The sequence below is a fragment of the Macrobrachium nipponense genome, chromosome 25, assembly GCF_015104395.2.
Source record: "Macrobrachium nipponense isolate FS-2020 chromosome 25, ASM1510439v2, whole genome shotgun sequence".
NCBI classification, from domain to species: Eukaryota; Metazoa; Arthropoda; class Malacostraca; order Decapoda; family Palaemonidae; genus Macrobrachium; species Macrobrachium nipponense.
In genome coordinates this window covers 71,215,978-71,235,977 of record NC_087214.1, presented here as the reverse complement: position 1 = coordinate 71,235,977, position 20,000 = coordinate 71,215,978, and the positions used below count along the sequence as shown (strand labels likewise).

General features: G+C 39.6%; 1 protein-coding gene across 1 annotated transcript in view; it reads left to right on the top strand.

Moving 5' to 3' along the window:
• The window catches only part of LOC135199527 (putative neural-cadherin 2), a gene marked incomplete in the record, with an annotated part of 106,858 nt that overhangs the window by 83,681 nt on the left and 3,177 nt on the right, over nt 1–20,000 (top strand). The window contains 12 exon segments of the mRNA XM_064227657.1: nt 3,374–3,562; nt 10,509–10,722; nt 11,689–11,897; nt 12,443–12,606; nt 13,541–13,700; nt 14,144–14,329; nt 15,105–15,388; nt 15,508–15,976; nt 16,280–16,597; nt 16,720–16,820; nt 18,999–19,160; nt 19,584–19,776. Coding sequence (XP_064083727.1) covers nt 3,374–3,562; nt 10,509–10,722; nt 11,689–11,897; nt 12,443–12,606; nt 13,541–13,700; nt 14,144–14,329; nt 15,105–15,388; nt 15,508–15,976; nt 16,280–16,597; nt 16,720–16,820; nt 18,999–19,160; nt 19,584–19,644 — 2,517 coding nt within the window.

Sequence of the window (20,000 nt, the reverse complement as noted above, 5' to 3'; positions counted from 1 at the left end):
CCCTTCTGCCGCAACATATCGAAGCTAAAACACATAGAAAACAGTCCAAACTTCTTGGAAACAGACTTAATCAGAGAGAAGTAACAGAAATGTCAGCCTAAGGAGATACAAGTCAGATGCATGTCAAATCGCCTCAGCGCGGGATGGTATTGAGACCGGATCTAGCATCGGAAAAATGTCACCGAGACTTATTCAAAAAATGCTTGTCTTATTGCGGTATCGAAATGCTACGGGAGTTGTTGGTGATTATTTTTCCACGGTTATTAATCATTTCTAGTCTCTGCTAGAGAGTGATTAATCGGAGTATCTGGAAATCAGATTCCCAGAGGATATTAATTAGTAGAGTTCCAAGAGAAGCAAATATCTTCAGCTTACTGTAGATGATCATTTTGCAGTGTCTTAGACGGGAGATGTTTGATATTTCTAGATAAGGATTTTGTTAAGTAAGAACCAAGAACTAGAATATGATTACGATTAATAATGATGCACAAAGCAAAGATAAAGGACAATGGGAAAATATGGCCTCCAGTTTAAAATATAGCTTGATGACATAATTAAAATGTTCAGGTTAGACTGGGGTTTTTAGCATAGTCTGATATAATGACGATTTTAATTTTCATTAGTTGTATTACTAAGGGCTCTGTAGATATCGTTCTCTCTCTCTCTCTCTCTCTCTCTCTCTCTCTCTCTCTCGTTTCAATCCAAGATAAAGAATATCAACTCAAGATATTCATATGTTTGCATAAATCTCATGAAGAGATGAGGGCCAGTGAAGTAATTCTCTCTCTCTCTCTCTCTCTCTCTCTCTCTCTCTCTCTCTCTCTCTCTCTCTCTCTCTATTTAATCCAAGAGCCTGAGTATCATCTCGAGATCACTTTCATACCCTTCAAGATTTTCTTTCATTCTCCTTCGGACATATTTTTCAATCCCTCCTCTTTCTCCTCTCTTTGTTATTCTTCTTTTTTTATTTCTTTTTTTGCTCTTTCTTCCACTCGCCCCATCTCCGTTTTAATATATCTTAATCATCTCCGCTTTTTATGCCCTCCCACAAGGAGAACCGATCATTTTTCTTTCATGACCAAAGAGACCTCTCTCTCTCTCTCTCTCTCTCTCTCTCTCTCTCTCTCCTTTCTTGCTACCTCACGGCTCAGCTTTTCTTCTCAGCCATTTATTTTTTTTATTCTTGTACTTATTATCCTCTCTCTCTCTCTCTCTCTCTCTCTCTCTCTCTCTCTTACTCTCTCCACTATTACCTCAGTCTCAGATTTCCCGAGGACATTTTACTGTTCCATTCTACTCCCCTCTTTCTCTCTCTCTCTCTCTCTCCCCTATTACCTCACGTCTCAGATTTTCTCCTGAGACATTTTACTTTTCCATTCTACTCCCCTCTTTCTCCTCTCTCTCTCTCTCTCTCTCTCTCTCTCTCTCTCTCTCTCTCTCTCAAAGTCTTTCGCGAAATATCACTTGGGGCCACCTTCCCAAAAAATGGCAAAGGAATGAGGAGAAAAAAAATTTGTTAAGCTTTGTGGGACACTTTCTTTTTTTCGTTGTTCTCTCTCTTTTGTTTTCATTTTTGCTTTCTTTCTTTCCCCCACTTTCTCCTCCGGAGAAAGCAATCTCCTCCCCATTTCCTGATGGCAGAGTGGAAAAAGTATATACGTATATATGTGCTTTCAGAGCCAGCCTTTTCCATAATCATGCAAAAAGGAAAAAAAAAAATTAAAACGAAAAAAAAAAAACATATGACTTGCATGGAAAATTGTAATAAGGCCTGGTGGGAAATGAAAGTAAAAATGCTTTTGAGAAGGAGGGACTTAATATTTAAAGAGCAATATTATAAAATAAATGTTTTTGAGTAAGGGATAATTAATATATAAAGAGGAATATTGTAAAATAAATGTTTTTGAGGAAGGGGGAATTGATATATAAAGAGGAATGTTGTAAAATAAATGTTTTTGAGGAAGGGGGAATTAATATATAAAGAAGAATATTTTAAAATAAATGTTTTATAGAAGGGGGGAATTAATATATGAAGAAGAATATCGTAAAATAAATGTTTTTGAGGAATGCGGAATTAATATATAAAGAGAAATATTGTAAAACAAATGTTTTTGAGGGAGGGGGGATTGATATATAAAGAAGAATATTTTAAAATAAATGTTCTTGAGAAGGGGGGAATTATTATAGAGGAATATTGTAAAATAAATGTTTCTGGGGAGCAGGGAATTGATATACAAAGATGAATATTGTAAAATAAATGTTTATGAGGACGGGAGAATTGACATATAAAGAGGAAAATTATAAAATAAATGTTTTTGAGAAGGAGGTAATTAACATATAATGAGGAATATTGTAAAATAAATGGTTTTGAGAAGGAGGGATTTGATATATAAAGAGGAATGTTGCAAAATATATGTTTTTGAGGAGGGAGAATTGATATATAAAGAGGAATATTGTAAAACGTTTTTCAGTGTTGGATCTGATATATGAAGAGGAATATTGCAAAATAATATGTTTTTGAGTAATGGGGATTTTATATATAAAGAGGAATATTGTAAAATGATTGCTTTTGAAAAGGAGGGATTAGATGTATAATGAGGAATATTTTAAAATAATTATTTTTTGAGAAAAGGGGGAATTGATATAGTATAAAGAGGGAATTTGCAAAATACATACCAATATATAAAGAAGATTGTAAGATAAATATTTTAATGTAGGGGAACTGATATACAAAGAGGATTATCATTAATATTTCTTGAGTAAAGGAGAATTAGCATATATTTATTTTACAATATTGTGAATTGAATATATTTAAGTAAGGGTGGTTATTAATTAAATACATGCGACTAAGGACACATTGTAATTAAAGATGAATATTGTAAAATATTAACCAAAATCTCATCTTGAATAATAATAAAAATTAAAAACATCTGGGGACTAATCATGTTTCGTGTTTTGTATGCTGAATGTTGCGAAATAATAAACAGTGCAATGTTAGAGCTCAGATGGAAGAAAATTAAACTTTTCTACTATTTTAACAGTTTTTAAATAAAAATATTTCTCAGGAAATGAGAAAATGTCATTCTTCAGAGGTAAAAGGCTCCTTGTGTTTTTGTGTATGTTCGCTATTATTATTATTATTATTATTATTATTATTATTATTATTATTATTATTATTATTATTATTATTATTATTATTATTATTACTACTAGTATTATTGTTCCAAATTCAATCCCAACGAGAATGAAATAGCCCATGTCATCATTTCCTAGTCATCTCCATTTGCTGACACAAAATGAGCTCATATCATCATGTTCTGCTCATTTTAATTTTTTACTAAATAATACATCTTTTTTTTTCTCCCCAACCCAGGGAGGGAAAAGTCGGGTAAGTTACTCCGTCGCGCCAGCGAGCGACCCTGGTGGAATTTTCGGCGTCGACAGGTCCGGAACGGTCCGGCTGGTCGGTGGCCTGGACAGGGAGACGGCCGACGTCCACAACGTTCTAGTTCTGGCTACTGACGACGGTATTCCTCCTAGGACGACGACGGCTACGCTTTCGGTAAGTGCATAGGATAGCGGTACGCGTGTTTGGGTCATCCTGAAGATGTGGAGTTGTTTTACGCAAAGGTTCCTACATTGTTAGTTCATTCAGTTCTGAAGATGTGGTGTTACTCTACACAAAAGTACTCTTCATTGTCAATTCAAGCCCTCCTGAAGATGCGTAATTTTCGTACAGGAAAGTTCTCTACATTGTTAGTTTATAAAGTCCTGAAGATACGTGACTTTTGTAAACAAAAGTACTTGTAACAGTTAGTTCATTCAGTCCTGAAGATGTGTAACTTTAGCACACGAAAGTTCTGTACATTGCTAGATCATGCCATCCTGAAGATGGGTATTTTTCATACACGAAAGTACTCTACATTGTTAGTTTATAAAGTCCTGAAGATGAGTAACTTTTGTAAACAAAAGTACTCGTCACAGTTAGTTCATTCATTCCTGAAGATGTGTAACTTCAGCACACGAAAGTTCTCTACATTGCTAGTTCATGCCATCTTGAAGATGTGTATATTTCGTACACGAGAGTACTTCATTGTTAGTTTATAAAGTCCTGAATATGTGTAGCTTTTGCACATGGAAGTACTTGTCACGGTTAGTTCATCCATTCCCGAAGATGCGTACCTTTAGCACACGAAAGTTCTCTACATTGCTAGTTCATGCCATCCTGAAGATGTGGAATTGATGTGCATGAAAGTATTCGTCACGATTGGCCGCAGTTTGCTGCACATAAAATTACACCGTACATTTCGCTGTAATTATGCACAAGATTATGAATTGGTGTCCATTGTAAGGACTATAAGAATTACACACACACACACACACACACACTGCTAATCCTGAAGTAGCAAATGATATACAAGAAAGTATTCTGTACAATTGGCAGCGATTGTGCCGGTCCAAAGTACGTCTTACTGCATCTATATCTGTCAGTTAACATGTATCTCAGATTTTCCCAAATCCTGGTTTTCAGTCATAGAAATATCTATATGCAATCACTTAGTACAGCTGACTGTAATTATAGTTACTTGAAACATAAGGTACCCTAATTGATAGGTATCTTTTTCTTGCATCCAATCTCAGCTGGGTCAGCTGGTAAGCAGCTTGCGTGGGCTCGAACCACGGACCTTTACAGATACAAGCAAATGGCTCGGCTACCGCTGTAGGGACGAATTCCATGATGAAAGAGAATTAACATAATTTAATCTCTGGCTCAGACTGGATAAGAATGAATTCATATTTCAGTTGCGCGTTCGAGCTTCGTTTAGACATTTTTAGTGAAACAAGCACAAGCCATGACAGAATAATAATGCTTCTTGCTATTCCACATTCAAAATAAAAGAAAAAAAATTGTTCTAAAAATAAACAACAGTTAAAAAAGAACTTCCTCAATCCTGCTTTTGGCGAAGGAGAAAAATCTCGACGAACATTTACAGTTTTAAAACCTCTTAAAAAATAATCCCTGTATTTTCATTCTGTAATCCACACTGACATTAACCCTTTGTGACAACAAAGCCTCGAATGGAACAGAGGTGGTCAATAAAACTCTATCTTTCCCACAAGTTGTTGTAGTTAATTCAACGGTCAGTGATTATTCATCTCTCTCTCTCTCTCTCTCTCTCTCTCTCTCTGCCCTTATTGCATCATTGCAAGTTGACAGACGTTATTCAAGTCTCTGCTATTGCAAGGTTGATCTTTTTATCTCTTGAGTTAGTGACAGTGATGGGAGGCTTTCATACAGGCGCCGTTATAAAGGCTCATCTCCACCATTACTACTACTGCATGAGCTAGACTGAAATATGTATTCATTCAGGTGCCGTTATAAAGGCTACTTTTCTATGTTACTACTACTGCAGATCTGTTCCCCAGTCAACTAGACTCATTGTGCATTGATGTACGTGTCGTTATAAAGGCTCTCTCCCCAGTTCTATGAAATTAACTAGTCAAACGGAGAATAAATAATTAGCCTAGAGTTTATTGTTCATATTCTGTGAATGAGGGTTCCATAATAGCTACAGAGGAGAGAGAGAGAGAGAGAGAGAGAGAGAGATTCCATGGAATCGAGGGTAAATAGATTATATATTGCTGTTCATTTTCATTTAATAGTTTCGTGACAGATGCAGAGGGAGAGAGAGAGAGTGGGAGAAAGTGTTTAATGATCCTGTGTAATTAAAGCGGAAAATAAAGGAATTCTGTTCTTAATTTGAATACTTAATTTTTTAAAGTATGGATCCTTCTGCTTAAGGATTAAGAGAGAGAGAGAGAGAGAGAGAGAGAGAGAGAGAGAGAGAGAGAGAGAGAGAGAGAGAATGCCATGAAATTGATTCGATTACTTGACAAATTTAGAGGTTACCAACCATTATTTATATTATTATTATTATTATTATTATTATTATTTTTTTTTTTTTTTTTTTGCTCTATCACATCCTCCAATTCGACTGGGTTGCTATTTATAGTGTGGGGTTCCGGGTTGCATCCTGCCTCCTTAGGAGTCCATCACTCTTCTTACTATGTGCCGTTTCTAGGATCACACTCTTCTGCATGAGTCCTGGAGCTACTTCAGCCTCTAGTTTTTCTAGATTCCTTTTCAGGGATCTTGGGATCGTGCCTAGTGCTCCTATGATTATGGGTTACGATTTCCACTGGCATATCCCATATCCTTCTTATTTCTATTTTCAGATCTTGATACTTATCCAATTTTTCCCTCTCTTTCTCTTCAACTCTGGTGTCCCCATGGTATTGCGACATCAATGAGTGATACTTTCTTCTTGACCTTGTCAATCAACGTCACGTCTGGTCTGTTTGCACGTATCACCCTATCCGTTCTGATACCATAGTCCCAGAGGATCTTTGCCTGATCGTTTTTCTATCACTCCTTCAGGTTGGTGCTCGTACCACTTATTACTGCAAGGTAGCTGATGTTTCTTGCACAGGCTCCAGTGGAGGGCTTTTGCTACTGAATCATGCCTCTTTTTGTACTGGTTCTGTGCAAGTGCCGGCATTCACATTGCTATGTGGTTTATGGTTTCACTTTTCGTATTGCACTTCCTACATATGGGAGAGATGTTATTTCCGTCTATCGTACTTTGAACATATCTGGTTCTTAGGGCCTGATCTTGTGCAGCTGTTATCATTCCTTCAGTTTCCTTCTTTAGCTCTCCCCTCTGTAGCCATTGCCAATTGTCATCGCTGGCTAGTTCTTTAGTCTGTCTTATGTATTGTCCGTGCATTGGTTTGTTGTGCCAGTCCTCTGTTCTTTCTGTCTTTCTCCTGTCTCTGTATATTTCTGGGTCTTCGTCTGTTTTTATTAGTCCTTCTTCCCATGCACTCTTTAGCCACTCGTCTTCACTGGTTTTCAGATATTGCCCCAGTGCTCTGTTTCGATGTTGACGCAGTCCTCTATACTTAGTAGTCCTCTCCCTCCTTCCTTTCGTGTTATGTATAGTCTGTCCGTATTTGCTCTTGGTGTAGTGCTTTGTGTATTGTCATATGTTTTCTGGTTTTCTGATCTATGCTGCGGAGTTCTGCCTTCGTCCATTCCACTATTCCTGCGCTGTATCTGATTACTGGCACTGCCCATGTGTTTAAGGCTTTTATCATATTTTTCCGGCGTTGAGTTTTTGACTTGAGTATCGCCCTTGAGTCTCTGCATATATTCTTTCCTGATCGTGTCCTTCATCTCTTGGTGTTTTATATCTCCTCCTTCCATTATTCCCAGGTATTTGTATCCTGTCTCATCTATGTGTTTGATGTTGCTCCATCTGGTAGCTTTATCCCTTCAGTTCTCGTTACTTTGCTTTTGTATGTTGACTAAGGCGCATTTTTCTATTCCAACTCCATCCTGATGTCCCAGATACAATCCTTACAGTCTGGATTAAGGGTATCTATTTCCTTGATGCTCTTACCATACAGCTTGATGTCGTCCATGAACATCAGATGGTTGATTCTGTTGCCTCTTTTCTTGAGTTGGTACCCGCATCCATCTTCTGTAGTACTTTGTCATGGGAATCATGGCTACTACGAAGAGTAGTGGGGTACAGTGAGTCGCCCTGGAAGATCCCTCTCCTGATATTAACCTCTGCTAGTCTTATTCCAGAGCTTGTAAGTATTGTATTCCAGTTGCGCATTGTATTTTTGAGGAAGCTGATGGTATTTTCCTCTGCCCCACCCCTATATTTTCAGGCATTCTATTAGCCATGTGTGTGGTATCATGTCGAAGGCTTTCTTATAGTCTATCCATGCCATGCTTAGGTTGGTTTTCCTTCTCCTACTGTTCTTCATACCATTTTGTCTATCAGGAGCTGGTCTTTTGTGCCCCTACACTTCCTTCTGCAGCCTTTTTTCTGTTGGTGGGGGATGGTGTTTTGTCTCCTCTAGGTAGTTGTATAGCCTTTCACTGATGATACCTGTTAGTAACTTCCACATTATTGGTAGGCAGGTGATAGGCCTGTAGTTACTGGCTATATTTCCCTTACTCTTGTCTTTTGTACTAAGGATGTTCTTCCTGTGGTCATCCATTTGGTGCTTGGTGATTTGAGATACAATGCTGGAGTTGTTCTGCTATTCGTGGGTGTAGGTCCTTGAAGTTTTTGAGCCAGTATCCATGGACTTCATCGGGACCTGGGGCTTTCCAGTTTGGCATTTTCTTTAGTTTGGTGTCTGACTGTGTCTGTCGTGATGTCTGTGAATCTTTGTTTTATTCTCCCTGTTTCGTTCTTCCTTGACTTCCTGAGCCATGTTGCATGTTTGTTGTGTGATACCGGATTGCTCCATATGTTTTCCCAGTCTCTTACTTTGTTCGGCTTCAGGAATTTTCTGGGGTGTTGTCTTCCCCTCTTAGTTGGCTGTATAGTCTTTTCTGGTTGGTTCCGAATAGTTTGTTCTGTGGTATCCCTTATTCCTGTTCATGTAATTATTATTATTATTATTATTATTATTATTATTATTATTATTATTATTATTATTATTTTATTTATTAAAAGTGATTGCTGCCTCAGCTGCATTAATTTTATACAGGTTCTCTATTTTTTCTAATTACTGTTTTCTCATTGTTGCTTAAACTGGTCAGCAACGCATCGAAGGTTGACATATCTCAGTTAGGTAATAGTCAAAACGATTGGGTTTTTTATTGGTAAAAAATCTCAGTGAAGGGTATCAAAATTTCGGGTATATCCCTTAGAGTTTATTGCACATAGCATTGATGTTGAATTCTATTTCTTTTCTATTCTTTTCGTGGGGCCGCGACATTTCGTCTGAATAAACCTCAGACATCCTCTTGGGCGGAGGTGGATGAAGGACTGAAGTGAGAGGGTGGTTGTTGTTTAAGATTAAGCTGGCCTTGTGCCAGCACGGGCTCTTGCTCGTAGAGCAGCCCGTATGACCTAGTGAGAGGGTGAGCCCGACTGCTTATATTGTGGATGTGCAGTGGGGGGCTTCGTGCCGCTGCCTTTTCATTGGCTAGTGAATGGGGAGCTGCTTTTTCATTGGCTGCCTGGCTGCGGGCTGAAGCAAGCTCCTGAGCGCATGTTCAACAGACGCACCGATCTTCTCAGCTGCATATCATCTCTCCGGGCTTCATTTTTATTGGTCGAAGGCCGCGTGACGTCACTGCTGGTATTATTCATGGTATTAATGTCGTCTTCGGTGTTATTTTCCTCTTGAATTGGGGCGTTTTCGGGCGAAGGTTCGCATGCAGGTCGGGAGCAAAAGGCCTCCTATGTCGTATTCATGGAGGGCTTTTGCTCCTGGAACACCCCAGTAACGGCAAACTTCACCATATCGCCGCCTGAAAACGCCCCAATTCAATTGGAAAATAACACCGAAGACGACATTAATACCATGAATAATACCAGCAGTGACGTCACGCGGCCTTCGACCAATAAAAATGAAGCCCGGAGAGATGATATGCAGCTGAGAAGATCGGTGCGTCTGTTGAACATGCGCTCAGGAGCTTGCTTCAGCCCGCAGCCAGGTAGCCAATGAAAAAGCAGCTCCCCATTCACTAGCCAATGAAAAGGCAGCGGCACGAAGTCCCCCGCTGCACCGCTACAATATAAGCAGTCGGACTCACCATCTCACAAGGTCATATGGGCTGCTCTACGAGCAAGAGCCCGTGCTGGCACAAGGCCAGCTTTATCTTAAACAACAACCACCCTCTCACTTCATTCCTTCACCCACCTCTGCCCAAGAGGATGTCTTGAGGTTTATTCAGACGAAACGTCGCGGCCCCACAAAAAGAATAAAAAAGAGATAGAATTCAACATCAATGCTATGTGCAATAAACTCTAAGGGATATACCCGAAAATTTGACTACCCCCACTGGAATTTTTTACCAATAAAAAACCCAATCGTTTTGACTATTACCTAATTGAGATATGTCAACCTTCGGTGCGTTGCTCACTTGTTTAAGCATCAATGAGAAAAATAGAGATGAACCTGTATAAAATTAATGCAGCTGAGGCAGCAATCACTTTTAATAAAACATATTATCATTATTATTATTATTATTATTTTGAAGAAGGCCCTCTTTTAAACAAATTCTGTTGAATAAAATGGCAGAATTCAGCGAAATAATCTTCTATATTATCTTTTCTATTGTTCATATTACTCGCTTTTCTGGCTCAGCGATACTTCGCAATAGTTGGTCAATATTCATATTTGGATTAATGCTGAAAATGGTAATTTATTTAGAACAGATTTATCAGTCAAAAACTGGTATCATCAATATACTGGTATTATCAGAATACTGGTGTATGCATTCCTCAGGTCCAGGTCAAGCAGGGGTCGTCGCCGGTGTTGGTATCATTCCAAAACGAGGTCAATGTCAGGCCGGGGTCGTTTCTGGTATTCAGCTGGTATTAAGATTAATTCGCTGAATACTGCCATTTTATTATTATTATTATTATTATTATTATTATTATTATTATTATTATTATTATTATTATTAACAGGTAAACGTCACAGATGTTAACGACAACCCGCCGTTCCTAGCGAATCCGCAAGAAGTCCAGGTCCTGGAGAACGCCAAGCCAAAGGTCGTGGCAGAGGTCAAACTAGGTGACCCCGACGACTGGCGGGAAGGGCACGGGCCGCCCTTCACGATAGCCCTCGACCCGAGGGCGCCGCCCCACATCAAGTCGGCTGTCAAAGTTCGATTTGAGAGAAGTAAGTGGGTCTGCTCTTTTTTATATTAAAATTTACTTTTAAAAAAAATTTTAATGTCTGTTTTATGTATTAGGTCTGCCATGCTTATGTTGAAATTCCTCACTTTATTAAAAAAAAAAATCGTCTGTCTAGTGGGTCTGCCCGTCTTAGATTTCACTTCAGTCTTTTATTTGTTTATGGTTTTATTTTTTATCTAATGGGGTTGCCATTCTTATATTGAAATTCACTGGTTTTTATTTTTTTGGTAATTTGTTTATTTAATGGGTCTGCCCCCTTCATATTGATTTTCTCCCTTTATTTTACCTTTTCTTTGTGCTAGCTTGTTTATCAAATGGGTCTGCCCCTCCGGTTTATTTTTTTAATTATTTTTTTTGAGGGGGAGGGCGGGATTTTTTTATCAGATATGTTCGCCCCACTTATATTCAATTTCAATCTGTATTTTATTTTGTGGAAGGGGCCTTTATTAAATGGGTCTGCCCTTCTTATATTCCATTTCAGTGGTTTTTTTTTTTTTTTGGTGGGGCGGGTGGGGGGGGGGGGGGGGGGGTTGTTCAGGGGCCGGGTGTGGTGTCGCAGCGGTGTTTGTTTACCAAATGGGTCTGCCCCCACTTAGTATAATCCATTTCAATCTGTATTTTTGGGAGGGAGGGGTGGTTGTTTATAAAATGGGTCTGATCATCTTATATTCCACTTCACTCTGTTTTTTTTTATATTGTTGTTGTTGTTTGTTAATTTGTTTGTTTATCAAATAGGTCTGCCTCCTCTTATATTCCACTTCACCCTGTTTTCGTTATTTTATCGTTGTTTGTTAGTGTGTTTATCGATTACCTTCGTCTAAAACATATATTTCCTTTCCTCTCCTTTCCTCCTGAAGAAGTCGACGAAGAGGAGAACTTCTCAACGACTTCCATCAATAATCATCTAAAACATGACTTATTTATCATCATCTCTCCCCTTTTCCCGAAGGAGGCGACGAAGGCCGAGGCATGGGCGTGGTGTCGACGAGGAGCGCCCTCGACCGGGAGGAGCGACGCGCCCTTTTAGTTCCTTTGCTGGTGGGAGACGCGGGGTCCCCGCCCCTCTCTGCTACCGTTACCTTGACGTTGCATGTCGCCGATCTGAACGACAACCCGATGGCGCCGGCGTCCAAGATCATAACTGTACATACGGTCCAGGTGAGAGAGAGAGAGAGAGAGAGAGAGAGAGAGAGAGAGAGAGAGAGAGAGATAAAACTTTAATTAGACGGTTGTTTACTAGAATTTTAGGAACCAGGAAGAGAGAGAGAGAGAGAGAGAGAGAAGAGAGAGAGATACTATAGTAATTATAATCATTTGATTACCACCAGACAGACAGACAGACAGACAGACAGACAGACAGACAGACAGACAGACAGACAGACAGACAGACAGACAGACAGACAGACAGACGTAATTATAATCACTTGATCGCCACCAATCCAAAAATAGCCTTCTATCTGACCTCTTACCAGCATTCAGTCCTAATTGTGTTCTTTTCTGAATGCTTATTGCCCTATTCAGGGAATCCTTCAGTCCCTCAATCCTTTGCGGAGGTGCCCCTTGGTAGGATATGTCCTTAGGACTCCTACCTTTCATATCCTAAACTATCCTTCTACAGTATGTGAGCCTTCGCATTCTATCCTATTTATATAGTCTTTTGAATCTTAATTGACTTACCTCAGGGAATCCTTCCTCCTTCGCAGCCCCAGGCGACGGAGGTGCCATTGGGTAGGATATACGTGAAGGACCCCGACGATTGGGACGCAGCGTCCAAGACCTACAAGTGGAAACAGCAGCAGCACCCGAATTTTTCGCTCAACGCCAAGACTGGCGATCTCTCCATGAAGCCTGCTACCAAAGATGGAAGGTTGGGCTGCTCCTCTGCCCTCGTTTGGCTGTTTTTTTTTTTTTTTTTTTTTTTTTTTTTTTTTTTTATATGAGGGGGGGAATGTTGTTGAGTCTTCAGTGTATGGTTTTTTTTCTTTTGCTCAGTTTTTTTTTTTTTTTTTTTTTTTCATTTTCAGTGTATTTTTTAAAGGGAGGTTGTTTGTTGAATCTTCAGTATATGTTTTTTTCTGGGAGAGGTACGTCGTTGATTTCACTTTTTTGTTCTTCACCATTAGTTTGATGTTATATTTTCAATTTATCTTTTCTCGGGTTCCTTCGCCTGACTCCTCGATATGTTATTGATAAATGCATATTTTTTTCCGTGGTGGGGTTTAGATGGATTTCCAATATTTTTTTGTTTTTTTTTAACATGTCAAAAGTGCCTTGAATTTTTCGTTATTTTTTTCCCTTTTTTTTTCTGGAGTTATTTTGAATTTTGAAATAATGCTTTTTTGGTGTTTTTTTTTTATTTTTAAATTTTCAATTTATAAGATCTACTACATTATACGAAACATTTTCAGGTCATTTTCAAATAGTGATAAATTCGACATATTTAATATTCATGCATTACCGAATGTTCCTGAACTATCTTGCTTTATGAATGAAAAAGAAAAAAAATATTACTTTTTGGAATTGTCAAAAAATATTTGTTTCTATCTTCTCTTTCTACCTTCTTATTCTTATTCTTCTTCTCCCGTCAATATTATCTCTTATCATCTTATTCTTATCTGCCTTTCCATATTTTTGTTTTCTTCTCACGCCAAAAATATCACCTTTAATCATATTCTTACCTTCTTGTATACAACACTGTCAAAAATACGTGATTTTTATTTTTGCTGTCGTCTTTGTCCATCAAATTTTATCCTCTCTATATTGCATCTTCTTTTATCCTCTCCTTCTTCTTCCTCTTGCAGTTACGACCTCGGCTTCTCCGTCAGCGACGAAAGCCAAGGTCAGTCAGGGGTCAGCGCTAATGTCACCGTAAGGGTCAAATCTTTAAGTTACCGGGAGGTGAAAGCTGCCACGCCCATAACTCTGGCCATTAACCCTTACAGGATTGTCAGGGAGGAAAAGGTGGGTGAGAGCGAGAGTGGGGGAGGTATTTTATACGAATTAAGTGAGCTTTCTGTTTACATATGAGAGATTTGAGAGAGGAGAGAGAGACATGAGAGAGGAAGAGATTTGAGAGAGAGAGAGAGAGAGTATTTTTATACGAATTCAGGGCCTACGTTTCCATTATTTGAGAGAGAGAGAGAGAGAGAGAGGAGAGGGGGGGGGGGAGGGGGAGGAGGATGGTATTTTATACGAATTCAGGGAGCTTTCTGTTTACATATTGGAGAGAGAGAGAGAGAGACAGAGAGAGACAGAGAGAGAGAGAGAGATTGAATAACTAATGTAACATTATTTCTGCATATTCAGTATGATAATACTCTTCTGATATTATTATTATTATTATTATTATTATTATTATTATTATTATTATTATTATTATTATTATTATTATTATTACCTCCCAGAACGACATGAACCTTCTAGACTACCTGGTGTCCATGGTGAGGGAGTGGGTCTCCTTCAGCAAGGAGGAGGTTGAAGCAGTGTCCGTCCAACAAGTCAAAGGTCCTCCCACTCCCTCAACCAGGATCTGGCTCACCTCTCCTTCTCCTACCAACCTCCACCACATCCTCCTACACAGGAAACAGGAGGTGAGTTCAGGTCAAGTAGGAAAGGATAAGGTCAAAGATGATAGTTTTTTTATGAGATCACAATCTCCTTGTTTAAAAGATTTCTTCAAGCGTCATGCATCAGGTCTTGGGTAAGATCATAGAAGTGAGGTCACAATTTTGATAGTCTTTAGAGGGTCAAACAACGTCACAATTTCCTTGTTTGATAGTTTCCAGAGTGTCATGGGTAAGGTCATGGAAGTGAGGTCACAGTTTACTCATATGATAGTCTTTAGATGGTCAAACAACGTCACAGATAACAGGAGGGACTGCCCTTCTCTGTGATCTTCTACTGGATTCAATTTAATAAGTCAAAGAAAGTCATACGCAAGAGTGAGTAGTTCAGAATAAGGTCACAATATACATGTCAAATAAGTCATTAGTAGGTCACAAAGATCATACATGACAGGAGGGCTCCCTTATATTCTGCATATTAATTTCACTTCACCTATTTTCGATCTCTAAATCTTAAGAAAATATTCTCATTCATCAAGCCTTGCCTCTGTAATTCACTTTTTTATGTCGCTGATTTTTTCTTGATATCAAATTCCTCCTCCAGTGGAAACGGGTGTGTCGGTGAGTAGAGCCTGAGTAAGATTGACCCTTACTGGTCATTTTGGACGAATGGGGACGCCCCGTTCAGATCCTTCACTGGAATTCACTAAATTTTTATCCTTATTGACCTACAAATCCTTTATCATATATGATAATGATAATATAATGAATGATGATGCTGATTCTAATATATCTTCATCAGCTGGAACACGCGATGGGCGTGAGCGTCCTCGACGTGGGCGTGGGGGCGTGTAAGGAGAACTCCCACGACCAGTCTAGCATCTGCAGGGAGGGCTGCTCTGCTCGCGTGTCCCTGGGCAGCGGTTTCTCCGTCGTCGATGCCAACACTTCAGCCCTCGTGGGTCCTTGGGTCAACATCCAGAATGGCTGCAGCTGTCAGAGTCCGCCCGAGTTCGAAGACGGCACCTGTTCCCCAGACACCTGCTTGAACGGAGGCAGATGTATTCCCACTGATACTGGAACTAGGTGAGGTTGCAGAGAATTTGTTGCTCAAGGTGCAAAGGTACAAGTGTGTCTTTTATAAATGTCGTCACACTTCATTTACTGTTTGTATATGTGTGTGTATATTCCGGTTCCGTCCTTAGGTGTATCTGTCCTCACGGAACCACCGGCTCCAGATGCAAAGTCCTCATCCGTCACTTCGAGGGTGGAGGCGGGAAAGGTGGAGGGACAGGAGGAGGTGGGGTAGGAGGAGTGGGGGGAGGAAGTAGCAGTAGTTCTGGAGGGAGACCAATGGCATCCTCGGGGCATCATCCTCAGCAGGGCGCAGGAGGAGGATGGGCATGGGTGCCGTCCATACCCTCGTGCGCAGACATCCACATCAGCCTAGACTTCTTCACCAGCAGCGAGGACGCCACTCTCCTGTACTCTGGCCCAGACCACTTGGTCATGCCCTCCGCTACCTACAGCGACATGTTCTCCCTCGAACTCCGAGGAGGTCGGCCCTCCCTGCTGCTCGACCTCGGAGCCGGGCCTTCGGTGCTCAACCTCAACGCCTCCTACTCGCTCGCAGATTCGACGTGGCACAGACTCGACGTCATCTGGAAGGACGAGGTGAGTTTGAAAGTCTTTGATTTGTCTCCGGTTGAGTGGGAAATATTTGGAGGGGTAGAATAATTGAAAGCACATGAAAAGATCTAGATATGTGAAGAGTATAGGAGAGTATGGTCAGGATGAATATTTGTAACAGGTTTGATGCTTAGGGGTGAATGAAATAGAAAAATAACAGGGCTTTCATATCGAGAAAGCACAAGATTGAGTGCATGATGGGACAAGTGAAGTTTAGTATATATGTAGACATCGTATCGACATTGTTTTGATTCCCTGACTAACCCTTCAATTCCGGGACCGTCTCAGCTGGTGGAAATGATCGTCGACCTGTGTTCCGGTGGGAGCATAGACGGCCCTCCCCCTAGACCTTCCTCAAACGCTTCCTCATCCTCCTCATCCTCCTCGTCAACGCCAACACTCTCTCCGCCCATCCCCCCGGACGCCCACACGTGCAGAGGAGCGGCGAGGCTGCCGAGGGGCGCCAATCTCCTGAACACAGCTCAACCCCTTCAGGTGGGCGGGCTCTCACACCCGCCCCCTTCCCAGACGGCTCACGGCTGGCCCACGGCGGTGTCTGGGCTTCCCCTCAGGGGTTGCCTGAGGAATTTGAGGATCAACGGAGAGGTGAATACAGAAATATTGATTTATGATCATTAATTAACTGGTAAATCTGAATAAATCACACATTTATAGACATAACACAACTCTGTACTAACGGCTATACTCTATTTCTCTGACCATCATAGCTAATAGACCTAGGCAATCAAATACTCAGTGAAGGCAGCTCGCCCGGTTGTCCGGCTGTGGAGTGCGAGTCAAGTGGTCTCAGCTGTGGAGTGCATGGAAGGTGAGTATGTTTCTGAGGCATCTTTATGCAATTCAACAGCCACATAACTATGTATTATAACAGCCATTTAACTCTATGTATCGTGACAGCCACATAACTCTGTATTATAACATCCACTTGACTCATTCACATGACTTGGCTCTCTATCCTATATGTTTTACAATAGGCACATGGCTGTGTATTATAACAGTCACATAACCCTATGTATTATTACAACAGCCACATAACTCTATGTATTACAACAGCCACATAACCTTCTGTATTACAACAGCCACATAACTCTATGTATTACAACAGCCACATAACTCTATGTATTACAACAGCCACATAACTCTATGTATTACAACAGCCACATAACTCTATGTATTATAACAGCCACTTGACACCGTCTGTCTATTGTGACAGTTACATAACTCTTACCTATTATAAAGCCAAATAACCACATATTAAATAAGCTTAAATAAGCTACATAACCTTGTGTATCATAACAGCCACATGACTGTAAGTATTGCAAGAGCCTCAGACCTCTTATTTTAACAGTCACATAACTCTCATTTATTTTAAGTCACATAACCACATAAATATTTCAACAGCCACATAACTCTATGTGATATAACAGCCACCTCACTTTGTTTTTGTATTATAACAGCGACATATTTCTAAGTATTATAACAGCTACAGCCACATGGTTTGACTGTGTATCATAACAGCCACATAACTCTATGTATTAGATTAGGAAAAGGATTGTGTATTAAAACAGCCCTGATTATTTCTGTGTAATATAAAAGCCAAGAAGTATACGATTGTTCAAAGTATGAGGATATGAAAATATCAAGAAATCACTTTGGCTTTTCGAGTAAACAGATCAGGCGAGTGAGGTCAATATTCTGAACATAATTCTAATAAGTTTCCGTTTACTCTCGACAAATAAAAAAAGAAGTTTTTGTACCTCCTTCAGTCAACTTAGCATTAAATAAACAAGTTATAAATACATTGCAGGTTACGCGTTTTATTTGTGACAAGAAAGCTCTGAATTCCTTTATAGTGAATGTTTCTCAGTCCAGACCCTGCTAGGTAAACATATAAGAACCAAATATTAAGTCGTGTGTGTTTGTTTGTTTGTTTGTTTGTTTGTTTGTTTGTTTGTTTGTTTGTTTGTTTGTTTGTTAATATTTATCCCTCTTTTATCCAATGTTCTATCAGAAACAAATGAATAACTTACAGTCCTTTAGCATATTAGTTTTTTATAAGTTTCTCGCAGCCTTTATGCGTCAGTCACCCCATCTGAAACATATAAAGCGAATTGACAGACAGACAGTACTCCCCTCCAGGTAAAACTAATCTTGCATTTCAACTAGATGAACTCCGAAGGGTTTGTTTTGCCAGCATACAGGTCATAGCATTTAGAGGAGAGGGATTTTGTATACTCCATAGATTAGATTTGCTTCTATACTCTCAGAATAACGGATATCCATGTGTTCTTGTCGCGTTTGTTTTCAAGTCACTCGGATAAGGGGTGTGTGAATGTTCTAAGAATGGATATACATACATACATACATACATGCATACATGACATACATACATACATACATACATACATACATACATACATACATACATACATACATACATTATATATATATATATATATATATATATATATATATATATATATATATATATATATATATATATAAAATATATGTTTAAGACTTAACGTCTTGACCATATATTATGTTACCAGTTTTATTAAAGGTTTGGGCACATTGTTCTATACACACACACACACACATATATATATATATATATATATATATATATATATATATATATATATATATATATATCTGTGTGTATATAGAATAATGTACCCAAGCCTTTAATAAAACTGGTAATATAGACGGCCGAGACATAAAGTCCCAACCCCTCAGGACATTACGTACCGCCCCAAGGCTCAGTCCAAACTACCTTCATTTCACGAACCTACCTAGAATCTAGTGCTTTGAGAAGCTGGTCCCGGGGTGAACTATATCAAGCCTCAATTTGATAGTTTCCGACCCCTAGGTTATCATTGTTATAGATATTTACCCCAAGAGGGGAAAATTTTTGAATATATATAGGATTTATGTATATATTTTTTGAATTAAGAATCGTTCCTCACTCTCTGACTTCCAAAAGGTGCCACGGTTCTCCTGGGTACCTCAGGTGCGAGTGCCAGCCCGGGTGGTCTGGCACCCAGTGTGCCACCACTTCCACGCCCGCGTCGTTCCAGCTGAACAGTTATGTCAAGTTGGCGTTGTCCTTCACGCCCCTAGCTTACACCACCACTTTACATCTCAGGTGAGCTGAGAGGGGGATATTTGACCTCTCTGTGACTTATCTGGGTCCTTTCTGTTACTTTTCTGTGACCACTCTATGTCATCTCTATGACTGTCTGTGACCTCCTGTGACCTTTTTGTGACTGTCTGTGATCTTAATGAAACCTCTCTGTGACCTTTTTGTGACTGTCTATGACTTGAATGAAACCTCTCTGTGACCTTTCTGTGATTGTCTGTGACATCTCTGTGACCTTTCTGTGACTGCCTGTAACCTGCAGTCGTGTGAAGATATCTGAATTGTAAATCGTCACTTTAAAAGAGAAATTCATTGAATTATTCTTAGTAAACATTGTTTATATATATATATATATATATATATATATATATATATATATATATATATATATATATATATATATATATATATATTTCCATTACCTTTCAGATTCCGAACCTTCACGCTACGAGGGGAACTTTGTGGTCCTATCATCCCAACACGGGCGTGACAGACTCGCCCTGGAGCTAGTAAACGGGCGTCTATGCCTCGTCCTGCAACTCCACCCGGATCCACCAAGGTCCCTGTGCCTGACGAAGGCCCAACTGACGGACGGGCGTTGGCACACCCTTACTGCCTCTCGGTAAGTAGGATTTGGTGTTGGGTGGTTCGGTCATTATATATATATATATTTTTTTTTTTTGTCATCTTCAGAAGGTTAAAGTTGTTATCATCTTCTCTCTCTCTCTTCTCTCTCTCTCTCTCTCTCTCTCTCTCTCTCTCTCTCTCTTTCTCCCGGGCCGTGAAAATGCAGGAAAAAAAGAGGCTCGAGAATTTTTTAGACTTTTCAAATATGGTAATTTTTTG